We start from the raw sequence: 26,855 nt of genomic DNA on the forward strand, positions 1-26,855 counted from the left end.
GCAAATTTGTTGAAATGTAGTCAGATAATATTTGCTTTTAGATCAGTTGATCATCTAAAAACAGTTATTTGGATGGTATCCATATAGTCTTTGCTCAATTTTTTTCTTCCTCATCCGTTCCCTCTGCTTTTGAAGGCCATTCTTCTGTGTCTTGGAGGTCCACCGTTTTTCAGAATCTGTGTTGCATGACATCGCTGCAACCAGGAAAATACGTTGTATTTAATTGTAGCCGAGTTTTCAGCAGCCTGAGCTTTTATCATCAGATACTCTAGTTTTCTGGTAATTTTAAAAGGGGGTCTTTTAGTTTGGTTAGAAGAGATCCAGATTCCTTTTCAAAAGAGGCAAAGATCTGGGTTAAAGCAGTGTTATCATGATGACCGAAGAGCAATTCTTTTAAAATAGCTCTTGCAGTGGCAAGCAAGGCATTCCTTCTGTCTCTGAATCACATAACGGTTCCCTTGATTATTGGGGCAGGGGCAGCTGTGCAAAGGCGGCAGCGTCCTTAATGTGTGTTCAGCAGTTCATCCGCTTGGCAGAGATGTAAGATAAATTGAACAAAATAAAAAGCATGTCCTTGGAGGATGCTGGATTTGAAATGTGCATGCAGATAAAATACCTTGCTTTCAAATGCTGACCTTTTGTCTTCTGCACTGCCTTCCCCTCACAGTCTACATGGTTTTTTGGCAGACAATCAGGCTACAAAGCAAATTAAAGCTAATCGATTTAAGGGTCGGCAACTGGCGATCCGTGGGCTGGGTCCAGCTCCCTGAGGGTTGCCATCTGCTCCCTCAGCTGCCAGTCGGTACTTTCCTCCCTGTTCTTGGAACAGTTGAGGGAAAGACAGTAATCTCCAACAGAGAAAAGCGACAGAGAATTCCTTCTTGGATTTTTCCTCTCTCTCCCCCCCCCCCCATTTTCCCTTATTCAGATTCTGGGTAAAGAGGATCAGGGTTCAAGTACCCCTGTACTCCAGCTGTTATCAAACCTTTCTCCTTTCCCAAAGCTCAGAGAGGGAGAATGGTAGTGACTAGATTTGCCAGCAACTCCTTTGTCACGGAATTTGGCCCGCCATTTGGCATCTGGGATTCAGGATAGCAAGTGGACTTTGTTTTTCAAAAACTGGGCTGAAGTGGTCACCTTAGTACTAAATACAACCTGAAGCTAACTCCAAACCTAATATAACCCACTTTGAATCCCTGTGGCATTTAATTTTAAGACTAAGTTCACACATTGTGTTATGTCACAGTTTATTAAATAAATCACAATTGCCTGGGTTCGCACAGCATGCCAGACTAGGCCAAACTAGTTGGTTTTGGGTTCATCCTGTTGTAGGAAGCAGGACATTACATTAAGTAATAATTTGGATTATTTATTTTGACATAGCACGTTAGATGAATTTAGCAGTCATTCTTTTACTAACCTCTGCTTAGGGTTTAGCATGTGTACCAATTAAGTGCCCAAAATGTGTACTAATCATGGGGAGATGGGCAGTGATAAAAATTGGAAAAATATATAAATCAATATTGAGCTAGCACAGATTTGGAATTTTTCTTAGAGCCAGCATCATTAATGCTGCTTTTTAATTAAATTAATTGGGTAATTTGGAAACATATGGGGAGTTGGTTCCAGCATTCATTTTCATGAATTAAAAAAAAAACAATGAAAATTGGGGTTGGTTTAGTGAAGATAACATTTATAATATACCATGCTAGGCACAACAGGCCTTTTTAATACTGTATGCATCCAGATGACAAAACTAAGGAGTTTGAGGGATGGTGTAGTTCAAAGGTACAAATCGTGGGTTCTCCCAGATATCTTTGAACGTTGATGCCAGTCAGTTTCAGCCAACAAGACTGAAAGGGATTGTGGGGAATATGGCCCAAAACGTCTAGTAGGCACTAAAAAAGACTTGGGAGCTTGTTATTATGTCTTTTTCAAACCCTGGTTTGCCTTAAGGCCTGTGAAATGCTTTGACCTCCACAGTGCACCAGTTACCCATGAGCAAAATGGGAACAACCAGGTTGTTCCATCACTTCTACTGCATCCCAGTTGCTAATGAATAGTTCTGCTATTTATAGATGCAAGGCTTTTAGGATATGTCAAAAAAGAGTCTATACATTAAAAGGAACCTTGTTTTGCTTTCTCTCACAACTTCTCTTCTTCAAATTAGGCTTCCAAGTAGGGTAAATTTTGTTGGCAACAGCAGCAGAAACAAATCCATTAGTGAACTCTGCTTCTCCCTCTCCTCCCTCCATTTTATTTTATTCATGTAAAGGTCTTTAGAAATTATTTATTCAATAAACATTGTTCAAAGACCAGAATGGTTATTTAGCTTTTCCTGTTTTGTTCTGGATTTTCGTTTTGCTTGATGTGTTTCTTTAGAAAGCCCTATAGATAAAAGTAGGGGGATCTACCAAGCATTATAAGAATTAGGTTAAGGGCTTTGTTAACAAATCTGCCTTTAACAAAGCTGAACTCCCAAGTTGGCTTATCCTAGAGATGGCTTTTACTTGATATTCTTAGTAATGAGATCAGATGTTAATCTCCCACCAGTATCATTTAGAAGTAGTGCATTTTGCCATGGAGTATAAAACAGTTTCGCCTCCACGTGCTGGTTTGAAATGGAAATGGTATTCATTTGTATAATTCACTCTCTAATCTCAACTTGCAAATGTTAAATCTCATGCTAGCATGGTGATGAGAGCTGGCAGTGTGCCATCAGTCTAGACATTTAATTTTGAGAATTCTTCTATTAGAACGATAGTGCTTCTCCCTCTGGGTGTGATAACGAAGAAGCGAGTGAGTAGAGTTAGTGGCGTATCTGCCAGAGGCCAGCAGATGCACAATTTTATGCTTCTGGAGCGGCTTTGAGACAAATTGGGGTGTGCTCTCAGCATTTCCCTTAAATGACTGCTTTAAAATCCAATCCATCTTCTGACTACACAGCAGCAGCGTCTAGAATGGGTTGAGGGACAGGCTCAATAAATCTGTCTGGAAATCAAGCGACATGGTCAAACATGAGCAAGAATAATTAAGTTTCTTTCCTTCAAAAGCTATCCCAGTTTCTCACGAGGAGAGCAGAGGTCCTCCGGAGCTGTTTTCCATTTTGTTTGTACCTTCCTTGTCCTTTTGGCACCCTTGCTCTTCCCTTGGGCTTAAATGATTGCATTCAAGTTCTTTCACAGGAAAGTGTTAAAAAGGAAAACAGGAAGGAGTCTGAGTAGATTGCTAAGATCTGCCCCACTTTCCTAAGCAATTAAACATTTGAGAGGCAAAGCACATGCAAGGATTGAGTCCCCTTGGAAGATGGGATCAGTGGAGAATTTTCTTATGTTTGGAATTATTTACAAATACGCCAGTTGAGCTTTTTTAGAGGCACAAGTTAACATTTTAACAAAACAAGCCCAGTGCTCCCACATTAGGTCTTTTAAAGGAGGTGCCCTTGTCCCGTCCCATCCCCATTTTAACCTAGAAGCAGCTATCTTTTGAAATCTGCTTTATGCATACTCTCCCCCCACCACCGCCGCCATTGCATAGTCTTGAACAGCACAGGGGAATCGTTGAGAAAAAATAAAATATTTTCTCCCTTTTTCTTTTATCACGATCTGGAAAAGTTAGTTACTTACCCGTTGACTTCCAACAAAAGGTAAGAAGTAAAGTCTCTGAGTCAGGCTCAACTCCTAGTGACTAAACGGGCGCATGCCCCTGTGGTTTTTCTGCCCCTGCCTGCCTCCTCAGATCTCCCATGTCTGCATGGAGGTAAAAACTAAGGCTGAGAGAAGTTGGAGATCTCTATGAGTGGCAAGGAAAGGAGTAGTGAAGAAGCTTGTGGAGACAACTTCAGGAGTGGTTGTATTATATTCCCAAATGCATAGTCTGAAGCAGTATTATCACTCTTGGCAACTTTAAGATGTCTGGACTTCAACTCCCAGGATTCCCCAGCCAGCATGCTGGCTGGGGAATCCTGGGAGTTGAAGTCCAGACATCTTAAAGTTGCCAAGGTTAAGAAACACTGGTCTGAAGGGTTGTAAAGATAAGTGAAAAGTGAAGACTAGGGAATGTAGGAGGACTGTACTGCTTAAATGAGAAAAAAGGATATCTGTAGCCTTTCCTGGCAGAGGAGTTGAGTATAAATCACAGAAACCCCAGCCCCAAGCACTTGGCAGTGCTCCTTTTAGACAAGACTGGGGAAGGCTTCGTTGAAGGTTTCTCTGTTGGAGGCAGTGCTTTGTTTGGAGCTAATGGGCAGATGAAAAGCTATTTGCGCGACTGGGCTAAGTAGATCAAGTATTTCATTCAGAGGGACCATTTTTTAAATTTTAAAAACAATTTTATTTATTCCCAAATGTTCCTAACTCAGTTTTCTGAGAGCCACCAAGATCATTCGCATAAATCCAAAACTGTGAGGCAGAAAGGGAGCAAGAATGTCCTAATGAATTGTTCTGCCACAATTAATAGGCATTCTCTGATGCAGGTATTTAGTATCTCAGTGCTCCCTTCTGCATAGGAATTCCAGCCCTTGCCTACTCAAAGCTTCGAGGGGTCATTTTAGCTCATAATTGCTAATTTTCCTATTATGAATTCATTTACTATTTCTTTGCAGCTGGCTCTTCCTGACTGCAGTATGTTCCATGTACCAGCTGTGTGCCTTTAAAAAAATGTTTGAAGAATAATTAGTAATTCTGTCTCCCTCCCTCCCTCCAGGGGAAAGCTGGGGTCATGCGGCTACCATCCGTTTAATTTTGCACTGGAATAACAAACAGAGGTGAGATGAAAAAATAGGACACAAACCAACGAAGTTAGCTGTTGAGTTTGTAACTAAAGCCAAGGGTACACTCAATTATCTTTTCTACTTCTGACAGTCTTCCCATCCTCCCATCAGCACACACCAGCTGTGGAATGAACATTTTGCCTTTAATTTAAATATTTATCTAAAAGCATGCTAGGACAAAGTTCTCAAAATTATTTCAAATCCAGAAAAAGCCCCTACAGGAAAAAGCAGCTAGACAGGAAAAATTGCAGTAGCTACGTGAACTACAAACTAGCCAACTCCACATTAGCCTAGTTGGTAGTGAAAAACAGCTTGTATGGTTTGATAATGATTCAGTATGTCATGAAAGCCTGAAAATTGAGTTGAGTATATCATGGCTCAGTTAACCACAGGTAAGCATGTCATGTGAAAACAGCCAGGAACAGAAGCGTCAGCTGAGATTCAATTTAAAAACATATTTCTGCTGGTTTCAAAAGGTTAGGGCTGAGGAATTTGCACACGTCTTCAGATATTCCCAAAATAAAACAGGAAAATGGCACTCTAAGAGACAAGTCCCAGAATCTGCCTACCTATGCCAGAACCAGCCAGTTCCTTAGTAACATTGAAACCGAGGTGTGCAGATATTGTGACAAAAAAAGACAGAGATCAGATTTAGGTGCAGGGGAATGAATAGCATAATCTAAATATGGAATATGGATGGCAACTATCTTAACATGAAGGGTAAATAAATTCTTGGAGAGGCAGTTTCAGGGGCTGCTCTGTCCTTTTACCTTAGCTTGCAATTTTGGGCAACAATCTTACCTGAAGCACAATAGCTACATAACCTATCCAGACACTCACATTTTAAAGACAAGAGTGTGAGACTGCAAGGCAGCAATGTGCTAGTAAAGGTAGCCTTTATTTATACCATAGGGAATCCTGTAGAAAATGATGGCCCCGTATTAAAGGCAACAGACAGGGTTAAGCTGTCCCTTTTTAAGATACATTGGCCGTTGTTTTGCTCAGGCTGCTGTGTGGATTCTTGCAGTACATCCTTGTTTTATAGCTGGAACCCAGTGTAACCTTGGCCATTATGCAATTATTTTGTTAAAGCCCAATATCCCTCTTCTCCTTCCAGCACTATAAGTGTGTCACTTAATTTAGATGGAGGGGTGTCCCTTACTTCAAAAACAGATATCCATTGCATCAGAGGGGCGCCTGGTGGAATTCTATTTGAGAGCCTCTTAAAAACATGACAGGGTATCTCAAGATTAAAGCTATTTCTATAAAGTACACCCACCAATTTAAACCTTCTAAGGAATTCCCTGTGCAACTAATGTGATGTGATAATCTTTCTTGGGCGGTAATTACTTGCTTTCTAATAGAATAGCACTGAGAGAAGAAAAGAAACCCAAAGCCCTAAAAGTAATTAGCAGGAATCTTGGCAGGTTATCTCAGAGGAAGGCAGAGTATTTTCCTGGGGTATAGCAAGGGAAGAAGTCCCTCTCTCCCTGTGGGGTTTAGTGGGAGATTCTTGAATTAGATTTTAGATTGAACAAAAAAATTCAGTGCAGTTGCATTTACCTTAAAAATACTTAATCTATCTCTTCATTAAAAAAAAAATGCCAAGTGCAGTTAAGAAAATAAAAATTGTGAACCCGAAACACAGTATCAGTTAAGAATGCAGAATTACAAAGACCAGACTTCTACAATCATCTCTCTCTTTCCTTTTTCAAACATGACCACTATTTTCTGTTCTCTGGTGTTCACATGGGGCCCATCGATCGCAAGCTGTAAAATACCTGTTGTCCATATCTATAATAAATAAACAAACTCTGAAATTAAGACAGTAGGGCAATGATCTTAAAAATTCCCCTGTGCAAGCCTGTTAAAATGAATAGGAGCCATTCCAGCTATCTAAGGCTTCATTTACCAACCACTCATTCAGTGACCATTCAAATTCACGGCAGCGCTGAACAAGTGGTAGTTATGACTGGACCTTGTACTTACAGCTGTTGCAGTGTCCCACCAGCACATGAACACTATTTGCTACCTTCCTTGCTGGCTTCCCACGAGCAAAGTCGATGGGGAAGCCGGCAGGAAGTCAGAAGTTGTCACGTGAGATCCTCACTTAACAATGGCAACTGGAACTGCCGTCACTAAGTGGCGCAATCACATGGCTTTTTGACTTGAAACTGCATCACTTAACGATGGAGTTTCCTGTCCCAATTAGCATCATTAAACAAGGACTACCTGTACTGGCAAAAAGGCAGGATATAAGAAAAAAGCTAAAATTAATGTACCATATTTTTGGTCTTACAATATTTTCCTCATTCACTGAATGGACTGTCCTTTCACTGACTAATAATGATGTAAGATTCTGTTAATTCTCTGGGTCTGTGATAATGACATAAAAATAACATAAATGTAAACACAAATAATTGCCAGTGAAATGCAATGAGCTTAATGTTGTTAAACTATTTGTAAAAATTCCATCTAAACATCGGTCAATGTCACTGAAGTAATAATGATTATTCATTTATTATTTATTTCCAGGTTGGCAGTATTGTACAAGTCTCCAAGTCAGAAGGAGTCAACAGTACCCTTTTGCATTACAGTAAGTACAATTGCAGAGAGCCAGTTTGGTGTAATGATTAAGGCATCAGGCTAGAAACCAGGAGGCCCTGAGTTCTAGTCCCGTCTTGGGCACGAAGCCAGCTGGGTGACCTTGGGACGGTCACTCTCTCTCAGCCCTAGGAAGCAGGCAATGGCAACCATTTCTGAAAAAACCTTGGCAAGAAAACTGCAGGTACTTGTCCAGGAAGTCTCCGAGAATCGGACATGATCGAACAGATTAAAAAGAAAAAGTACAATTGTGGGAGAGGGCAGAACTGGGAACAAAGAACTGAGAATAAAATGTTAACACTAGAACAGCACTATTCTGTCCTGGAACAGTCACACATCTCCATGATGAACCTTTGGCAGAAACTTCCCTATTGACTCCCCTCAGATGCCGTGCACAGCATGGGTTTGCTAACTGCAGATTAGTGTGGTCATCTAATGCGCTTCCTTTTTTGGTCAAATTGTGATTTAAAGCTGCTGCTCTGCTTTCATTTTCCATCTGCTCAACTCTCCAGCGTGTAAGAACCCAGAGTTTTAAGTAATATTTCAAGTGCCAAACCATGGATTACACAAACCATGCATGTCAGACCCACTTACAACCATCATGGTTTCTTATTCTGATTTGCAAGTTGACAGCAAATAGCATATGCCATGCAGATATATGCCACATCCATAATTAGTTTCCTTAACTAATTAGTTTCCTTAACACTCTGTCTGAATTGAGCAACTGAATCCCATTCATCTGTATCCTGTGGCAGAGCATCCCTATTGTGAATTATAAATTTGGAAGGGGACTTTTAGGTCATCAGGTCAAATCTCCTGCTCTCAGTTAAGAATAACAAAAAGGGCAACGTAGATAGATTTAAAGGAAAAGGAAAAGAATCAATATACCAGCTACTCAGTGAAGATGGATTTGACTAAGAAATCCTTTTCCTTTTCCTTTAAACCTACAGTATCTGAAGTTGCCCTTCTTGTTGTTCTTAACTTCCTTTGCCAAACTCAGTTACTTCTGAGGTTTGACTTTCTTGGCACCATCTCTGTAATTCAGGATTATCTATACCCTTCCTTGATGTCCTGGTCCTGTCTCCATCTTCTATTTGTATTTTTTTTCCCAGAATTTCAGTAAGCTTTTTGTGCAGCTGCATTGGCCTCTTCTGCCATCCTCAGTATTTCCTCACTGGGATTCTTTGCAGTTGTGCTCTTCTTATCTCCTTTGTTAAATGACATCTCCTACTTCTGTCTAGTTATTAAGTTAGCTTACTTTGTTCCTTGAAGTCTCCAAACCTACCATCTAGCTGTAGAAGCTGTAGTATCAACTTAACCTTACATAGAACTGATGACCTAAATTAAGCAAATAACCTGCTTAATTCTCACATCATGGTTGTTGTTTATTCGTTCAGTTGCTTCCAACTCCTCGTGACTTCATGGACCAGCCCACGCCAGAGCTTCCTGTCGGTCGTCAACACCCCCAGCTCCCCCAGGGACGAGTCCGTCACCTCTAGAATGTCATCCATCCACCTTGCCCTTGGTCTGCCCCTCTTCCTTTTGCCCTCCACTCTCCCCAGCATCAGCACCTTCTCCAGGGTGTCCTGACTTCTCATTATGTGGCCAAAGTATTTCAGTTTTGCCTTTAATATCATTCCCTCAAGTGAGCAGTCTGGCTTTATTTCCTGGAGGATGGACTGGTTTGATCTTCTTGCAGTCCAAGGCACTCTCAGAATTTTCCTCCAACACCACAATTCAAAAGCATCTATCTTCCTTCTCTCAGCCTTCCTTATGGTCCAGCTCTCGCAGCCATATGTTGCTACGGGGAACACCATTGCTTTAACTATGTGGGCCTTTGTTGTCAGAGTGATGTCTCTGCTCTTAACTATTTTATCGAGATTGGTCATTGCTCTTCTCCCAAGGATTAAGCATCTTCTGATTTCCTGACTGCAGTCAGCATCTGCAGTAATCTTCGCACCTAGAAATACAAAGTCTTTCACTGCTTCTACATTTTCTCCCTCTATTTGCCAGTTATCAATCGAGCTGGTTGCCATAATCTTGGTTTTTTTGAGGTTTAGCTGCAAGCCAGCTTTTGCACTTTCTTCTTTCACCTTCATCATAAGGCTCCTCAGTTCCTCTTCGCTTTCAGCCATCAAAGTGGTATCATCTGCATATCTGAGATTGTTAATGTTTCTTCCAGCAATTTTAACTCCAGCCTTGGATTCCTCAAGCCCAGCATGTCGCATGATGTGTTCTGCATATAAGTTGAATAGGTAGGGTGAGAGTAGACAGCCCTGCCGTACTCCTTTCCCAATCTTAAACCAGTCCGTTGTTCCGTGGTCTGTTCTTACTGTTGCTGCTTGGTCGTTATACAGATTCTTCAGGAGGCAGACAAGATGACTTGGTATCCCCATACCACTAAGAACTTGCCACAATTTGTTATGGTCCACACAGTCAAAGGCTTTAGAATAGTCAATAAAACAGAAATAGATGTTTTTCTGAAACTCCCTGGCCTTTTCCATTATCCATCGGATATTGGCAATTTGGTCCCTAGTTCCTCTGCCTTTTCTAAACCCAGCTTGCACATCTGGCAATTCTCGTTCCATGAACTGCTGAAGTCTACCTTGCAGGATCTTGAGCATTACCTTACTGGCATGTGAAATGAGTGCCACTGTTCGATAGTTTGAACATTCTTTAGTGTTTCCCTTTTTTGGTATGGGGATATAAGTTGATTTTTTCCAGTCTGATGGCCATTCTTGTGTTTTCCAAATTTGCTGGCATATAGCATGCATTACCTTGACAGCATCATCTTGCAAGATTTTGAACAGTTCAGCTGGGATGCCGTCGTCTCCTGCTGCCTTGTTATTAGCAATGCTTCTTAAGGCCCACTCAACCTCACTCTTCAGGATGTCTGGCTCTAGCTCACCGACCACACTGTCAAAGCTATCCCCGATATTATTATCCTTCCTATACAGGTCTTCCGTATATTCTTGCCACCTTTTCTTGATCTCTTCTTCCTCTCTTAGGTCCTTGCCATCTTTGTTTTTGATCATACCCATTTTTGCCTGGAATTTACCTCTGATGTTTCTAATTTTCTGGAAGAGGTCTCTTGTCCTTCCTATTCTGTTCTCTTTTTCCACTTCCGCGCATTGCTTGTTTAAAAATCATTCCTTATCTCTTCTGGCTAACCTCTGGAATTTTGCATTTAATTGGGCATATCTCCCCCTATCGCTGTTGCCTTTTGCTTTCCTTCTTTCTTGGGCTACTTCTAGTGTCTCAGCAGACAGCCATTTTGCCTTCTTGGTTTTCTCTTTCTTTGGGATGTATTTTGTTGCCGCCTCCTGAACAATGCTGCCAACTTCTGTCCAGAGTTCTTCCGGGACCCTATCTACTAAGTCCAGTCCCTTAAATCTATTCTGCACCTCCACTGCATATTCCTTAGGAATATGAGTGAGCTCATATCTAGCTGATCTGTGGGTCTTCCCTGATCTCTTTAGTCTGATCCTAAATTGTGCAAGAAGAAGTTCGTGATCGGAACTACAGTCAGCTCCAGGCCTTGTTTTTACCGACTGTACAGATGTCCGCCACCTTTGTCTGCAAAGGATGTAATCAATCTGATTTCGGTGTTGTCCATCTGGTGAAGTCCATGTATAAAGCCGTCTCTTAGGTTGTTGGAAAATCATGGACTCGGATCATTACAAGTGGTCTCTTCTTATGTAGCCAGCTCTGGATTTGGCAGGTAGCACTGAATCATAATGCCCAGTTGAATGTGGCAGGAACTAGATGCTAAACTGGCTGAATAGGATCCTTACACAAATACAGAATCTTTCCAGGTATTTTTAAGGTCATTTGAAATGTCCGAATATAATACTGAAATAAATATTGTACTAGCCACATTTTATGGACAGTTTCTGTGGGGTACAGAGCTAAGCAAAACCAGTTTTAAACGGCTCTTCAAATGTCAAAAGCGCAGCTTACCAAACTAAGTGTTTGCTTGCCATGTGTGCTCCTGGAGACACGTTGCCATAGCATTTCTTGTGGATTTTTAAAGCTGCCTTTTGAGTTCTGAACGTGTTTGGGATCACCAAAGTAGAGCCATGAACACTGTGATGAAGGGGGGGAGTAAGTTTTGCTGGGTACAGGCAACTTCCAGGCTCACGAAGGCTTGTAATGTTGACCCCTTTAGCAGGAGATCGATCTTTAAATCAACCCTAGCAAGATTCCTTTCCCATGTCTCTGGAAAGCCATAGAAAGGAAGCGCCATTCTTGCTTTCTTTTTGTTTCCTCAGTGCCTCTTCCATTTGGGAGAAAAAAGATAGTTTGGCCTCCGTGATCTAGACCACAATGTAGAAACCACCGTGCTCTCAATTAGCCTCGTTGATCTGAATCTGTCTTTGCCAGTTATAAAGTCCTGGGTCTTCTACCGAAAGCTGCTCTCTTTTGGTTCTTGCCAAGCCCATTGGTCCCAGCTTTATTTTAGGGGTGATGTTGCCATGACTACATAGAAAAAAAGCAATATCGTAACTTTGGGCAGAACAGTGGGTGGTGGAAATCTAGATTTAAACATCATTTTCTCAAAGCTCTTCCTGACACAAAAATTAGTCACAGAAAACTTTTACTCATATAAAACACAAAGTTTAAGTAACTCTCTCTCTGCTGAGAAAATACCAGAATAATAAAATAAGCCACCATGATCTCTAGTGCTGCAACTACTTTAATGGCATAGCTCATCCAATTTTAATGCGGAGATTGTAATATGAACTTCATCTTAATTCACCACGCTCTTGAACAATGGAGCATTATTTTATTTCACAGTGAATTCATAGTGCCTTCTAAAAACTTGTTAAGTGCCAGATTCTATGCAGGAAACTCCAGGATAAGATTTTTAATAAAATGAATGTTTTTCCAATTTTGACCTAACAGAGCAACGTGATTTTGACTTGCTAAATCTATAAACAGCCAATTTATGTTTACGTTTTTGACTGAAATTCTGCCTCAGATCTAGAACCTTGATTTTATTTTTGTTTCCTTACTTTAAGTGATTTGATTTTTTTATACAGCAGCCTTGGCATTCTTTTTCAGGCAAAATAATGTTAGGGCTAACGTTTTCCTAATATTCGGTAATGTTAAGAGATCAAACAGGTCATGCTTACTTTATTAGATGAATTTTTTATCTGTGCCTTCTCCGTAACTAAGATATTCCTGGAGATGCTTCTGGAAAGTGAGATCCCTTTGGCGTACTCACACACACGAAGACCTGTACGCACCGACCTAGGATGATATAATTAGAATCTCCTTGTGCCTCTGAAAAACAGAATAAAAGAGGAAGTATGGCTAGAGGAAGAGTCGGAGAAGAATTGGGGAATATAAAGATAAAATTGATTGGGAATGAAGGTTCCACTAACTCTACTAACGTGGGAGAAGTAGATCTTATTGCTGTTGATGCAGTAAGCAATGACTGTCTCCATTAAGGGTAGTCCTCAAATTACGACTGTTCGTTCAGCAACCATTCGAAGTTACGACGGCGCTGAACAAATGGTACTTATGAGCGGTCCCCGAAGTTACAGCTGTTGCAGCTCCCCACGGTCATGTGATCAAACTTTGGGTGCTTGGCAGCCTGCCTGCACTTATGACCACAGGGCACTTCAACTCCCCTATTCCCCCCAGTCTGCCCTTTGGGCCCCCTGCGCTCTGCTGCCCCAGCTGACTTTCGCCGTCTTCCTGCTCCTGCTGCTGATCAAGTACATCCAGCCTGGCCCTTCCCAAGGCACCTGTCGGCTGTGCAAGGTTTCCTTCCTAGGTTGCGTGCAGCAGTTTCCTTGCGAGGCCTGGGGAAGAAGGCCTCACATGGCCAGCAGCTGCCTCCTGAAGTGCCAGGCTGGGCAGCCTCGCCCAGAGTGCAGGGCAGCAAAGGCGGCGGCTGAGGGGGCTGGGCTTTGCGCCACACTGCAGCTCAGTGGCCTCTTGCAGCCCCAGAGCCGCGGCACATCAAGAAGCCCCTGAGTCGCAGTGCGGCAAGCAGCCCCAGAGCCGTGCAGTTCTGGGCCTGCTCACTGCCCTGCAAGGCAGGGTGCAGGGTGGCCAAAAGGGCAGAGATGGGGGTGGGATAGGGCAATTGGCGGGAATTGAAGGGGAGGCAGTCCCTTGCCTTGGAAGAACCGAGGCTTGGGGCTGGGAGGGACCAAGCCAGGAATGGCTTGGATCGGGGTGGGTCCTCTGCTAACAACTGATGGGATTCAGTTAATGACGGCAACAGGGAGTGCCAGGATTGCTGTCGCTAAGTGATGTGGTCATGTGACATTGACCACATCGCTTAGCGATGGAAATTCCATTCCCAATTGCCATTGTAACTCGAGGACTACCTGTAACTAGAATCTAAATGGTGTCAGTGATACAGTCTTCCACCTTTTGGGGTGGTGGTGGTGGGTTTTGTTTTTTTGTTTTGCATTTCTGCTTATTTAATGGCTGGAGTGTTTTAGCTAGCCAGTTTTGGCTTCAGGAGCAGCTTTGCCAGGATGAGATGCTGAGGTAGCACTGAAGCATTTAATATTTCTGCTGGTTCCAGAACAAACACAGAGCATTTCAGAAGAGTGGTGATGGGCCTGCCTAAATGTTACGCTAATCGCCACTTCCTTTATTCTTCTTTTAAAAAGGGTTGGTGGCCTTGCGGTGCCAGCCATAGGGCTCATAGTCTCAGACATAAGTAGTTTCCTGTGTTTGTTACAGATCAAGCTGGTCTTGCCAGCAGAGCCTTCTGTCGTTTGAAAGCCGCCACATACCACACCATTCTACCTGATTTTTCACATTCTGCCGGCTTGAAATGGCATCTCTTCTGAAACACGTTTGCTCCTTCCATGAATAATTAGTGGCTACCTGCAGTTTGCCGTTTTTAAGAGCAGGCTGGACAATACAGTTGTTTTGTTTGGGAAATAATTCTGAACGTGGGAAGAGAACAGAGGAAGGGCTACCCCACCGACTCGGCAAAGAGGTCGTTATGTCCCTAAACCATCACTTAGCTGCAGTGATGCCATCCATTGCAGTGCAGGATGATTTGGAAAGCAAGGCTGATCTTTTCGTTTCTCAGAGATCAGTTGTTTATAGATCCTCCTCTTTCCACATTGTTTTCATAAGAAATTTGAAAACTTTTAAGAACTGGTATCTGAATGGCATCATTCCCTCCCCTCTCCTGTTTGGGTGTGAGTGAATGTGTCTTAAATGGCACACCTGAGGAAAAGGTTGCATGGAGGCCTGTTGTGTATTTCAGTTATAAAGTGCTTTGTTTCTTGTGTTTGCTTTGTGTTTGATGAAAGCTGAGGGAGAAAAGACTAAGAAGTAAAAGCTATTAGCTTGTTTTAATGGAAATGAAAAATTGAGTGTGATAACCAGATTTGGCTGAGGCTATTTGTGGGGAAGGTGGTGCGTTAGTTCTGGCACTATTACTTCTTCTTAATATAAATATTTAGCTTATTAACCGTAAATATTTTGCCTTCCCCTTTATAAAGATTAGGATCAGAAGCTCTCTCGTATATTCCAACTACCTGCATGACCTGGCCATTAGTGGGAAGAAGGCTTTTTCCACATTCATGCCGAGACTGGCATTTCTTCCTGAGGAAAGGACTTTTTATTTACCCATTTATGAAACTTTAGTAGACAGCAGTAATATTTCTCTTCAGAAGAGCCTTTAGCCTGTAACACCTGGCTCTAATAACAGGTTGTTATAATTTAATGTGCTGTTGTAAAACGACTGATTTTGTTACGGTTTGCCACCGCTTTTGTAGATCGTTTGATATCATTGTTTTTGTTCTGCGTAGGTTCTGCGGTAGAGCTTTTCAAAATGTTAATCGTGATGTTGGCCGTCTTGGACTACTTACAAGGAAAGCAGAATGTAGATGCTTTGATCAATAAATTAGGGACAGGAACGATGAAGGCGTGAACAGTCAGAGGAAGAGCTTACGATTAATGAGCGTCAGGACAGGAGTGGGGGGATTTCAAAGATCTCACGATACAAGTGAGACTTGTGAGGACATCCTAAAGTAGCCACTGGCATTCTGGTATGCAGTTCCAGGCACAGCCAGCGAGAAACAAGGAAATAATTTCCAAAGAGAGTTCCAGATGGCTGAGGAAGCAGTGGGTTTGGTGACAGCGGGATGCAAATAAGGATAAGACCCTGGGAAACATAGAAGGTGAAACTTGTGTGTGTTGCAGGTATCCTAAGGACCTAGTGTGGATATATGAGGTCGTAGGGACGAGAGGTGAATAGTTTTGTCAGCTGAAGTGCTCGGTGAGCACCAAGAAAATCTAAATCATACCACAACCTTCCCTCACCTTGTTGATTCCTCTGGCAGTAACTGCTCTGCTATAGCAGTAATGTTTCCTTACTATTTTGTACTATCCAGTACAGTATACTTAACTATATTTCTACTGCCGGTTTTCAGACACCAAAAGGGTGCTACCTTTTAATCTATTGCAGTTTTTAAACAGTTTTATTATTTGTTTTCCCAGTCGCGTGGATTCAGAGATGTTCAGCTTTCACGTTCAGATCTGATCCCAGCAGAAAACGAAGCAAATCCTTGTAAAAGGCCACGGATAGAACAGGTGGAAGAACCGTGAATCAGAAAAGTTAATTTCAACCGTGCTTCCATTTGAAAATGACAGTACTACAGGTGGATATCAAGGTACTCCAGAGAATAACATGAATAAAAAGATACATTTAATGTGAATCCGTATAATGGAATTTTTTCTTTCGCTGCTTCCATGTTGTGCCTTGACCCCCACCTTCGAGGTTCCTCGGGTGCAGCTTCAGCATTTGTGCATCTACAACAGTATATTTCTTACAACATCAGGTTTCCTTAGGGTAAGAAGTATAAAGTCTAATAAGATTTGAATTATCTGCTTGCTGGGGAATAAGAACTGTTACGAGAAACGTCTTTGTGGAACCCAAACCTCTCAGAGTAGTGAACAGCAAAAAGGGTTTTCTCTGACCACAGGAATATTCCCCCAAGTTTTTACTGCTTCAGTTCTGTAAGAATGCATGGCAGCCAAAGTTGGACAAAATTCTCTTGCCCCTTGGAGAGAACAAAACATTACTGTCTTCTACGGGCCCCTCACTATTGTCAACTGCAGCCTATTTACCGTCACTCTTAGGGCTGAAATAGGGTAGGGCGATGTTTGTATAAATAGTGTGAATGTGAATAAAGGGGAAGCTCTGAAAATTACAACCCTTCCAATATAGGGAAATTGTTCTAGGGATTCTGGATTAGGGTTAGTAACGGCCAAGAGGCAGAATGCAGACCACACAGGATACAAATTGTCTTTGGAAGAATTCACATGTTGTTAAAGAGGTATCTTGGACAATGTGGGTGGAGAAAGGAAGCATTCACTGCATCTGTTTCACCCTGTACCTGAACTATTAATAGTGATCTGTGACATCACAATATACATGGATTAAAAAATGTGCATCTCTTGAGAAATTCACAGAAGGAGAAAGAAGAAAACGCATGCACCAAGAATCTCTAGTTCTTTATTTTGACATTTTAAATTCGGGATCGCCTTGTGGTCAAGTAGAATACTGAGTATCAATAGCCAAAACTCTTCTTTCCTCAGATGTAAACAGATCTGGCATATTTCAAGCACAGTAATATTCAAGAGTTATCTGCATAATAAAATATTCGGAGTTCCATTTTGGGAATGAGACATGATCCAATTCTGGAACCCATGAGTCAGAAGGAGCTTTCCTGCCAACGTGAAACAAAAGCGAGGGGGCATCGGGAGCGGGGAAAGAAGGGCGCTCAGGCGATGATTCAGACAAACGTTTTGGTGCAGGAGACATGGGCAAACAAAAGGAACCCACTGTGGGTGATGTCAACAAGCAAATGCTTCATTTGGGAATAATAGCTGCTTACGTCTGAGCAGTGCCAGTTGAGGGGGGGGGTTGACATACAGAACACGCCTGCTTAGCTATATGGAAAATGGGGGGGTGTAGTGATGTCTTTCTGAAAAAGACCTCTTGTTTGTTACTGATTGACGCAGATTGGTGCTTCCTCTGCCTTGCTGCAACGGGAGAAATCTTTCCCTGATCAGTCGAGATTATTTTGGTATGTTATGGCTTTGATTTACAGCATCTTTGTCAAAGGGGGAGCTTTGTTAAAACATGTCTCAGCTCATTTGTTATGTATTACTCAGTTAATCAAGACCTCCCTCTCTGTAATACTTTTGTGCTTATAGGTTCACAGCAGCAATTCACAGCAAAACAATGTCTTTAGAGTTCCCATGTGATGTTTCCATGCTATATGCTTTCCTAAAATTTAAAAATACAACTTGAAAAATGCATAGTTTTAAAATAATGTGTTTTCAGTCTTGCAAAAAGGCTTAAAATCCAAAGAGGAAGATCGTGCAGATCCAACTCGCTTGCTTCCGAATTCAAATCTCGGCTTTCTCTTCCTAGCCCCGTCACCCGCAGGTGCTGAACTGGGGACTGCTTCCCAGATACCTTTCAGTCATTCTTAGCCCAAAATTCCTCATACGATCATTAAAACGGGAGAAGCCCCCTCCAGGAGAAAGGTGTGAATAAATGCAATCAATGTTTTTTGCAAGATGGTTGATGTTTTTTGGCAATATGTGAAACTTTTACCTATTGCAAGTGTGTGAGTTGGGTGGCCTTATAAATTTGTTTTATCCTGGGTAATACTTTACACAGCTTCTGGACATTCTGGTGGAGGCAAGATATTATTTCCCCCCCACCCCCGTCTTACTGTTTGGCAAACATTAGTACAATGAGAAGCGTTAATCCAGAATACCATTAACATAGCTAAATTAAATAAAAAAAACCCAAAGGACCTTCCCCCTTTTGGTAGGGGGACGTTACTTCAATGGTCTCTGGACTTAGCGGCAGAAAGGAAATTCCCCAGCCATGCCTACCCTGACCTATGTTATTTTGATTATATTATTAATAGTCAAAATAGACCCAAGGAAACCTATTCAAGATCATAGAAGTGATCAGTGGTAAACAAAATGCCTCAGAATGCTGATTTTGCGTTAAAAAAAAACAACTGTGATGTAATCAATTTTGGACAAAACCTTCAGAAGGTTTCTTTATCAGATGACATCGGTGTTTCCCAACCTTGGCAACTTTAAGTTGTGTGGACTTGAACTCCCAGAATTCCCCAGCCAGCATTCCCCTGCTGGCGGTGGAGTTCTGGGAGTTCAAGTTTACTTCCTTCAGTTCTGGGAGTTGAAGTCCACACACCTTAAAGGTGCCAAGGTTAAGGAACACTGGATTACATGGTGCTTTATTTCCAGTACAACAACTCTCCTCTGTCCAGGCTCGAGAGTCAGTCCAGCCTGCACATCTCATCTGTTTCCGATCTACACACTGATAGATTCCGTCTCTTTATTTTGTGTCCCTCTGTCTGCATCCCATTTCTCTCTGCTTCGTGATCCTCCACTGCCGTGGGGTTTTAGCTACAAAGCAGAGCATTTGCTTTCCATGCAGAAGGCTCCAGAATCATCTCTTTGCTTCTTTATAATACCCTAATTAAATTTCTGCAACCTTTGAATTTCTTCACATGCTTTGTAAAATTAGGAGATTAATGTTTGCCCTTGTGCTTTGACCTTGGACATGACCTTCACTTTGGGGGCCTCTGCCGCACTGCTCTGAACATTTAGCTACACTAGCCGGAGAAAAATCTCCCTATAATTCCAATCTTACTTAAATGGCCAGATAACAATTGTGTTTCCTGAACGGAGGCTGAAATACTTGGCTCTTGTCTTGCAAACTACTGGGGGTGGGGGAGGAATTATATATACCAATGTTGTATGAGAGACAATTCTATAACTACACCAAATAAGATGCTTAACTGTCCAATTTTGTTGCTTGACTGAAAATGAAAATGTCATCTTGTTTCGGATTGTAGTTTGAAATACCAGTTGTGTCTAACTGCATGAATCTCAATGATCCTGCTGATTATTACTATTAATTAATTTGATGGCATAGAGAAAGCTCCTGTCTGGGATGGATGATTCTTCATCGTGGTATCTAGATCACACACCTTTTCAACATTCAAAGCTTAGAGACTTAATGGACGCTCCAACCCCAGGCATTACCTTCGCAGGCCTGAGTCCTGACATTCTTCCAAGGTCCCTTTCGTGTCTGTCATGGTAGAGTAGAAATTTAGCAACTTCTTTCAGAGCATGCGCCAATAAGCTTTTCATTTTCTTCCTGTATTCTAGAAGCTTCACTGTCGTCTTTTTCCTTCGGTTTATGCCTTTTAGAATCCTGTGTGCCTTAGGTAGCACCAGAAGAAGAGGGACGGCTCCTTTCCTAAGTATCAGCACTGCAACAGCAAATTACCATTGTCCAATAATCATTCCCTGTGCTTAAGCTGCCAGGGGATGGGGGAACAGGATGGTAGCTGATCCCCATTGGTAGACACACTAAGTGTCAGCCTCCCAGGTAGACCAGACAGCAAACACGACCAGATGAGGTAATTCTACTTTATTGTAAGGCTACATGAACAGGATCTTGCAGGTCTGAAAGTACAAATCTCCCGCCCTCTCTTTTTACAGCCTGATCAATTAGGGTGGATCCTTCCTACGTTTCTTTCCCTCACCATTAAACAGCTGCGGGCTCCTCCCTCTTTTATCTGATTGTTCCTTAGGCAGCATCTCTTCTCTCACTCAAGGTCATTCACACATGCCATTACACTAAGCCAGGAGGAATGGTTTGTCTCAATTTAAGGCTAACTTTACAGCCTCAGATGCTCCAAGCTTGAGGCAAACACTGGTTGTAAATCTTAAGTCCCTCCCATCTATCCTGTGTATGGATACATACCTCTATTTTTGTTTACTGTTGTTTTGTTTACCCATGCCTTGTGGTTTGCTACCCAGAGCCTTAAACTGATTGGCACAATCAACAAATATTGTAACATCGATCTTCTGTAACAGATGGTCTAAGCCTGCACCTGTCGTTACTGGCCATCAGAGCAAGAGGCAAGGATCCTAGACTGGAACTAACCCATAATCAGGACCATCAGTCAACTGAATATTGGATCTTTCCCCATCACCCTACCTTGATCTTTACAGAGATTATTACCATCCAGGTGGGTTGGATGCAGTGAGATGGACCAGTTCCTATTGTTTGCCTTGGATCTTGTTTTCTTGCCACAGTTTGGCAGCAACCAACAACTCAACACTGGACCTTCAGATACACCATCGGGGTCAGCTACCTAGCCATTGTGGTTAGTGCATGCACCACCTCCTGATAACCTCAGCAAAGGACATGCATCAATTCATGGGAATTATGAATTAATCTCTTAGGGACTCTGTCATAACTACAACTTGATGTTGACCTCATCTGAAACGTACCTCTCCCCCAGGGCAGTTGTTCCTCATTATAAGCAGAACTTTTTGAGTATAGTGGGTCTTTTTCCCAAAGGGTTGATGTGTCGGCTTTACCGCCAGATGAGTAGGTGGAGAACCAAACCCTGCTACCATGTTAGCAGATGGAAGGGGTAGCAAGTCTGGCCCGCTCTCTGGATAATGAGGTGCAAAGGATCAGGCACTGCGGATCCAGACACCCATACCATACAGCATCCTGCCACGCCACTACATTATTTAGAAAATGTACACTGCCTTCTGGCTGTTGGTTTCTTCAAGCGTGGAGCCCATTTAAGGAAAGGAGGTGGCATTCGTATCATGGGCTCCACGCTTGAAGAAACCAACAGCCAGAAGGCAGTGTATATTTTCTAAATAAATGTTATGTGGTGTTAAATCCAAATGAGGATTGAGGATGACAGGCCTCCACAAAAGTGGACTTAGATATGGAGAATTGGGGGTGGCATGGGCAGGAAAGGGGGAAGTACCAGCACTTCTTGTGAGAAAAGCCGGTTTTCCTCACAGGCCATGACAAATGACAAATGAAACTGCTCAGATATTTCTGGCTACAGCATCTCAGGCTGTCAAGCAGGAAATTAACACAATATGACATAATGGGGAATGTGAAGTAGAGCCACCACCACTGCCCTTTGGTGTAATGCCTGGTTCTACTCTTTAGCCCTCAATCAGGAGCTGAGTCTAGAACGTCTGTCTCCTCAGTGAGAAAAGATGATATCCCAAACAGCATGGAGAAGCTCAAGACTTCGGCTAAGAAGATAGGCCTTAATCTCACGCAGCAACGGTCCTGCAGATTGAGATATTGGAATTGACAGCATGCTGATCTTGGAGCACAAACCTCCCTCCAGAGCATTTGTTTCATCCTCCCCTCATCCTCTTGAGCATAATTCCAACTGAACCAGCAGTTGACCATTCAGCTCGATAAGCATCTGCCCCAGCTCTGACAGCAGCACCCTTGACTTGGAGCCTGTGACAGTATCCAGGTTTTGGAATGACTGGCCCATTTCCGAGATGGTCGGACTCATCGGCTCCTCCATCCAGGTGCTGGTTAGCGTGGACTGAGGTGATCACAGCAAATTCATCCAGACCTCTTCCACTTCAGGGACATGCTTCCTTCTTGCAACCTTTTTGCGAGAGGTATATTCCTTTCTGTCTAAGAGTGCTACAGGGCCCGTTCTGACTTTGGAAATCCATGTGGGCAACTGCCTTCCCCCACAAGGATAGAGGCCCCCAACCCATTTTGGGCGTCTCAGCAGTGACCCTCCACTTCAAGCTTCAGATGGTGACACTGCAGATTATCCCGTGTACATTCCAGAGGGGGGAGTGGCTTGTGCCTGTAGATCTACTTCCCTATTTCTATAATTTCCCCCTTCTTTCTTGTTAAAAGTCATCCCAAGGGCATCATCCAAGGCTTAAGGCTGCATGTGGACCTGGGATCTGAGATTTCTCCCGAAGGGTTAGGTGGGAAAATGACCTGAGCTATAAGGCAACTGCCTCTATTCCCAGGTTCCTCAATTTGAAACGAACAGCTGTAGTATGGCAACCCTTAGTAAAGTGGTGTCCAATCTAGTATTCCCTCCAGGTGTTGGACTACCGCTTGCAGAATTTGTAGCAGCATGGAAATTGCAGTTCAACACACCTGTAGGCAGTGGCTTGCATAAGTCTGCTTAGGATCTCAGTTAAGAAAATAGTGCAGCCTACAATCTACAATACAGGTAGTCCTCATTTAGCAACTGCAATTGGTTGGGCCTGGCAACTCAATCGTTAAGCAAAGCGTTTGCCAAGTGAAAATCACGTGACCGCGACTGCTTACGATTTTCCTTCAGTTTTCCTTTGCTTCTTGCTACTTCCTTCAGCTGACCTGGAGTTCTTTCTCCTCCTTTCTCTTTGAGGACGTCTTGGTATGGGGTAAATAAGCAAGTGAAAATAAGAGCAGAGAGACACTGCAAAGGTCATAAATGTGAGGACTGGTCACTAGGTTGTTTTTAGCACCATCATAACTTTGGTCATTAAATGAGGCAGTCGCTAAGCAAAGACTACATGTACAGGTTGTCCTCGCTTTACAACCACAGTTAGGACTGGAATTTTGGTTGCTAAGTGAAGCAGTCATAAGCAAATCTGACCCAATTTTACAAACTTTTTTGCAGTGGTCATTAAGTGAATCACCGTGGGTGTTAAGCAAACCATGTGGTCGTTAAGCAAGTCATGCAGTTCCCCATTGATTTTGCATGCCAGAAGCTGGCCAGGAAGGTCAAAAATGGTGATCATGAGACCACAAGACGCTGTGACAGTCATAAATGCAAACCGGTTGCCAAGTGCCCAAATCATGATCGTGTGACCGTGGGGACACTGCAACAGTCATAAGTGTGAGGACCGGTCATAAGTAGGTTTTTTCAGCACTGTCATAAGTCTGAACCGTCAGTAAATGAATGGTTGTTAGGCGAGGACTGTACTGAGCTAGCTGGCCAAGAACTGGGCCTGATAGAAGATGCTCCTGATAAGAAACAATCAATTTCCTGCTGGCATAATGTGAGTTAGGTTTGAGCATGGGATTGGAGAAAAAAGAGATTGCACCAGAAGCAGCCCGAGGTTAAGCTGTGTGCCCGTTCAAGGCAATTCAACTCAACGTGCTTGGCAGGAAGAACTTTGGGGAAAGACGTGACTTTTCTTCTCAGCTACCTTTGAGTAAGGTGAGGAGAACAGAAGCGGGAGCCTCAGATTAAACTGGGAAAACAGCCATTACATTACAGCTCTTCTCTCACCTCTACCCACCAATAATAGCTGCCAAGATAGATCTGGAGGAGGAATTTTAGAAAGCTGCTCGCAAGCTTCATGTATCAGTCGAGCCGTTTCTTCTGTCATCTGATGGGCTTAGCCTGCTTGTGTGCCGAAGGAAGGTGTTTGTGTTCATGCTAAGCCATGATTCATTTCGCCATGGCTTACCAAATAAATGATCCTTGGCTGGACTTCCCTGACGTGCTAAGCCAGGAATGATGGTTGGTGAACAAAAAGGGGATTTACATCACATGCCAAGCCAAAACCAGATTATGGTTTATTGAATAAGTGATCCTTGGCTGGGTTTCTGTGATGTGCTAAGCCAGGAATGATGGTTTGTAAACAAAAAGGATTTACATCATATGTCAGGCCAAACAAACCAGATTATGGCTTAGCAGAATGCAAGCAGTAAAATACGGGAAGACTTTTCCTAATGTTTCTGCCTCACCTCTGCACACGGGCGTCCGGCAGGATAAACACCTAGCATAGCGTTGTGAAATACTTGCCTCCGTTGAAACCATTTCTTGCTGGTTTTCTGTTTCAAGGGAGTTCTCCCCCCACAGCAGCGTGAGGGGCGATATAATTCAAAATATGATTTCTCTCGTAAGAAAGAATTGGAATAACCCTTCCTTTTATTACTGGAAAACTGATTCTGTGTTATCTCATTCTCCCGGAATGATAAACCCTGCTACGGTGCGTCCTCCGAGCCCACCCACCGCCAAGGTGGAACCATCTCTTTAATCTTTCTCGTTGGGTGAGGCAACGAAGACAGCGGTGTTTTTTCACATTCTTGTTTTGCTAATCCCTGTTGATTCTTGACTCTCAATTAAACTGCCTTGGAGGTGGAACAGCCTACCTCGTGTCCTGGGTACTGTAGTGGATTCCCACACCGGGCAGGGGTTGGACTAGATGACCTCACCCCTTCCCTTCTACAATTCTGCGACTGTACTGTTTTTTCACGCTGGGCCTGAACTGATGTTCCAGTTCCGCTGTTTTGCTGAGCGACTGTCTCCTCTAAAGAACAAATGTTGATGCAAGTGCCTTGCTGTAAATCACCTTCTGGAACATTTAGACAGAATATGAAAGGAAATAAGGCCAGGCAAGCACAGAAATTCAGTCTGGCGCTCCCTGTTAGCTGGCAGAGTGGCTTCCACCCAGTTCTGAATTGCATGGAAGTACTAATTCTCTAGGATTATTCTGCTCCGTTGTGCAGTAATTATAGCTGTAATTTATTTTTATGTGGTTATGAAGTTTGTCTGAGGCTGGCAGTTTCCTAGGGCAGCGGGACTTCATATAACAAAATAAATCAAGGGCTATTATCCTATCTTGTGGAAGTGGGCTGAGGGCCAGTGCAAAGCTGATACATCATGAGAGACATAAGCAAGCTGTGGGTTGAGGGAAAAGTGGTACATCAAGTAGGAAATGTCCCTGCTCAGTGGGACGTTTTACATAAGGAGGTTCTCATGTCTGATTGATTACTCCACTGTTCCTTAATCGGCAATGTGTCCCCTTTCGGTTGAATCAATCGATTGGAAACAAGGCACTCCAATTTTGCTCTGATTTTACCAGTCAGCATGTGGTCCAAAAAGTCAAGCGGGCAACCACCACAGTGCAATCTAAGCTCAGTCTCTTTTCTATGTGTAGGGTGGCTGCCATCTTGATTTTATTTTTACTGCACCCTGCAGACATGCCTGGGTCATCTTTTTTACTAAAAATATGGCATGCCCTTTTTTTTTTTAAACTGAGGGGTGGTTGAGCTTTCTCGTATTTCTCATACAGTCACTGAGATGGATGTCTTGAACCAGTAACATCAGCTGTAATAATATGTCAGGGCAGTAGATTACAGGTAGTCCTCGTTTAATTATCACAATTGGGGCCAGAATTTGAGTTGCTAAGCAATGCAGTCCTTAAGCAAATTCAACCCGATTTTACAACCTTTTTTGTGGCAGTCATTAAGTGAATCACCACTGGTGTTAAGTGAACCATGTGGTCATTAAGTGAATCACATGGTTCCCCATTGATTTTGCTTGCCAGAAGCTGGCTGGAAAGGTTGAAAATGGCGCTCATAGGACACTGTGATGGTCATAAATGAGAACCAGTTGCCAAGCACCCAAATCGTGATCACTGACTGCAGGGAACGCTGCGATGGTCATAAGTGTGAGGATTGGTCACAAGTCATTTTTCCAGCACCGTCGTAAGTCTGAACCATCACTAAACGAATGGTTGTTAAGTGAGGACTACTTATACACAGATTAGATCTGGTTGCACCAATAGATTTATACGCTTCTGTTTGGTGCATGTTTGACTGGTTTCCCTTTGTTTTTAGATAATGCAAATTAGCCTTTTTGCTAAGAATTACATACATCTGTAATCTTATCCTTTCCTCCTTTAAGGTCAGTTTTGTCTTACGGTCTGAAGCAGGAAGAGGTTTTCAGCCCATGTCCTGGTTCTGGATATTGAAGCTTTTGCATAACAGACGTTGGCGGGGAAGCATTTGCATTTCATTTCCTCTTGAGCTGAGTTTTTTTCCCTACATTATACTGCCTACGTGTACGCGGGCACGCATACGCACGAGAATCGGTGAGGTACTGCTTAGTGAATTTGGAAAGGAGCATTCTCCTTCTTTGTTGCCCTAGAAGCAAGACCAGAACCAGCGGATTGAAACTAGAAGGAAGGAAGTTCAGGCGTAACGTCAGAGACTTCCTGCTTGTACAAGCTGCCAGCCGGTGGAACGGGCTGCCACATGACATGGTGATCTTTTTGCAGATCTTCAAACAGAGGTTGGATGGTCCTCTCTCAGAGATGTTCTAGAGCAGGGTTCCTCAATCTTGGCAACTCTAAGCTGTGTGGACTTCAACTCCCAGAATTCCCCAGCCAGCAAAGCTGGTCGAGGAACCCTGTTCTAGCGGATTCTGCATGGAGCATGGGGTCGGAGTAAATGACCTCCACAGTCATTTCCATTATGATTCTTACGGTGAAAGAGGAAAACTGGCCAAGACCTGAGGAATTTTGTTTAGGGTTTTTAAATCTGTTTCTCTTGACCGTCTTCCCACAGCTCGAAAGGTTTTATACGTCTTGAAGGAACTTCATGCAATTTAGGTCTAGATAATAAAATCACAACCGGTGTTTTTAATATAATTGTGCTGTCTGGATCTGAAAGCATCCATCCTTGGAGCAGAAAATCACTGTAGGAGGAGTTCTAATTGTTTTGGTTTGTCCTTTGAACATCATATGTATTCCAAAAGGGTTATTGCATTTTTATTTGTTTGTGGGATGCTTTATGGTTGTCCTGCCTGCAATAATATTCAGTATATTCTAACAATTGATTTGCAAA

General features: G+C 42.8%; 1 protein-coding gene across 4 annotated transcripts in view; it reads left to right on the plus strand.

Moving 5' to 3' along the window:
* RAD51C (RAD51 paralog C) overlaps positions 1-26,326 on the plus strand; it is a 51,887-nt gene extending 25,561 nt beyond the window's left edge. For 2 of the 4 annotated variants that reach the window (XM_063296215.1, XM_063296193.1), the window contains 3 exons: positions 4,705-4,765; positions 7,307-7,367; positions 15,860-16,077. In XM_063296215.1, coding sequence (XP_063152285.1) covers positions 4,705-4,765; positions 7,307-7,367; positions 15,860-15,967 — 230 coding nt within the window. In that variant the 3' untranslated portion in view covers positions 15,968-16,077. Of the gene's footprint in view, positions 1-4,704; positions 4,766-7,306; positions 7,368-15,859; positions 16,078-25,914 lie in introns of those variants that run through there. The other 2 variants (XR_010067387.1, XM_063296206.1) reach the window with 2 other exon arrangements.
* The last annotated feature ends 529 nt before the right edge of the window (positions 26,327-26,855 follow it).

This window comes from Candoia aspera, chromosome 1 (assembly GCF_035149785.1).
Source record: "Candoia aspera isolate rCanAsp1 chromosome 1, rCanAsp1.hap2, whole genome shotgun sequence".
Classification (NCBI taxonomy): Eukaryota; Metazoa; Chordata; class Lepidosauria; order Squamata; family Boidae; genus Candoia; species Candoia aspera.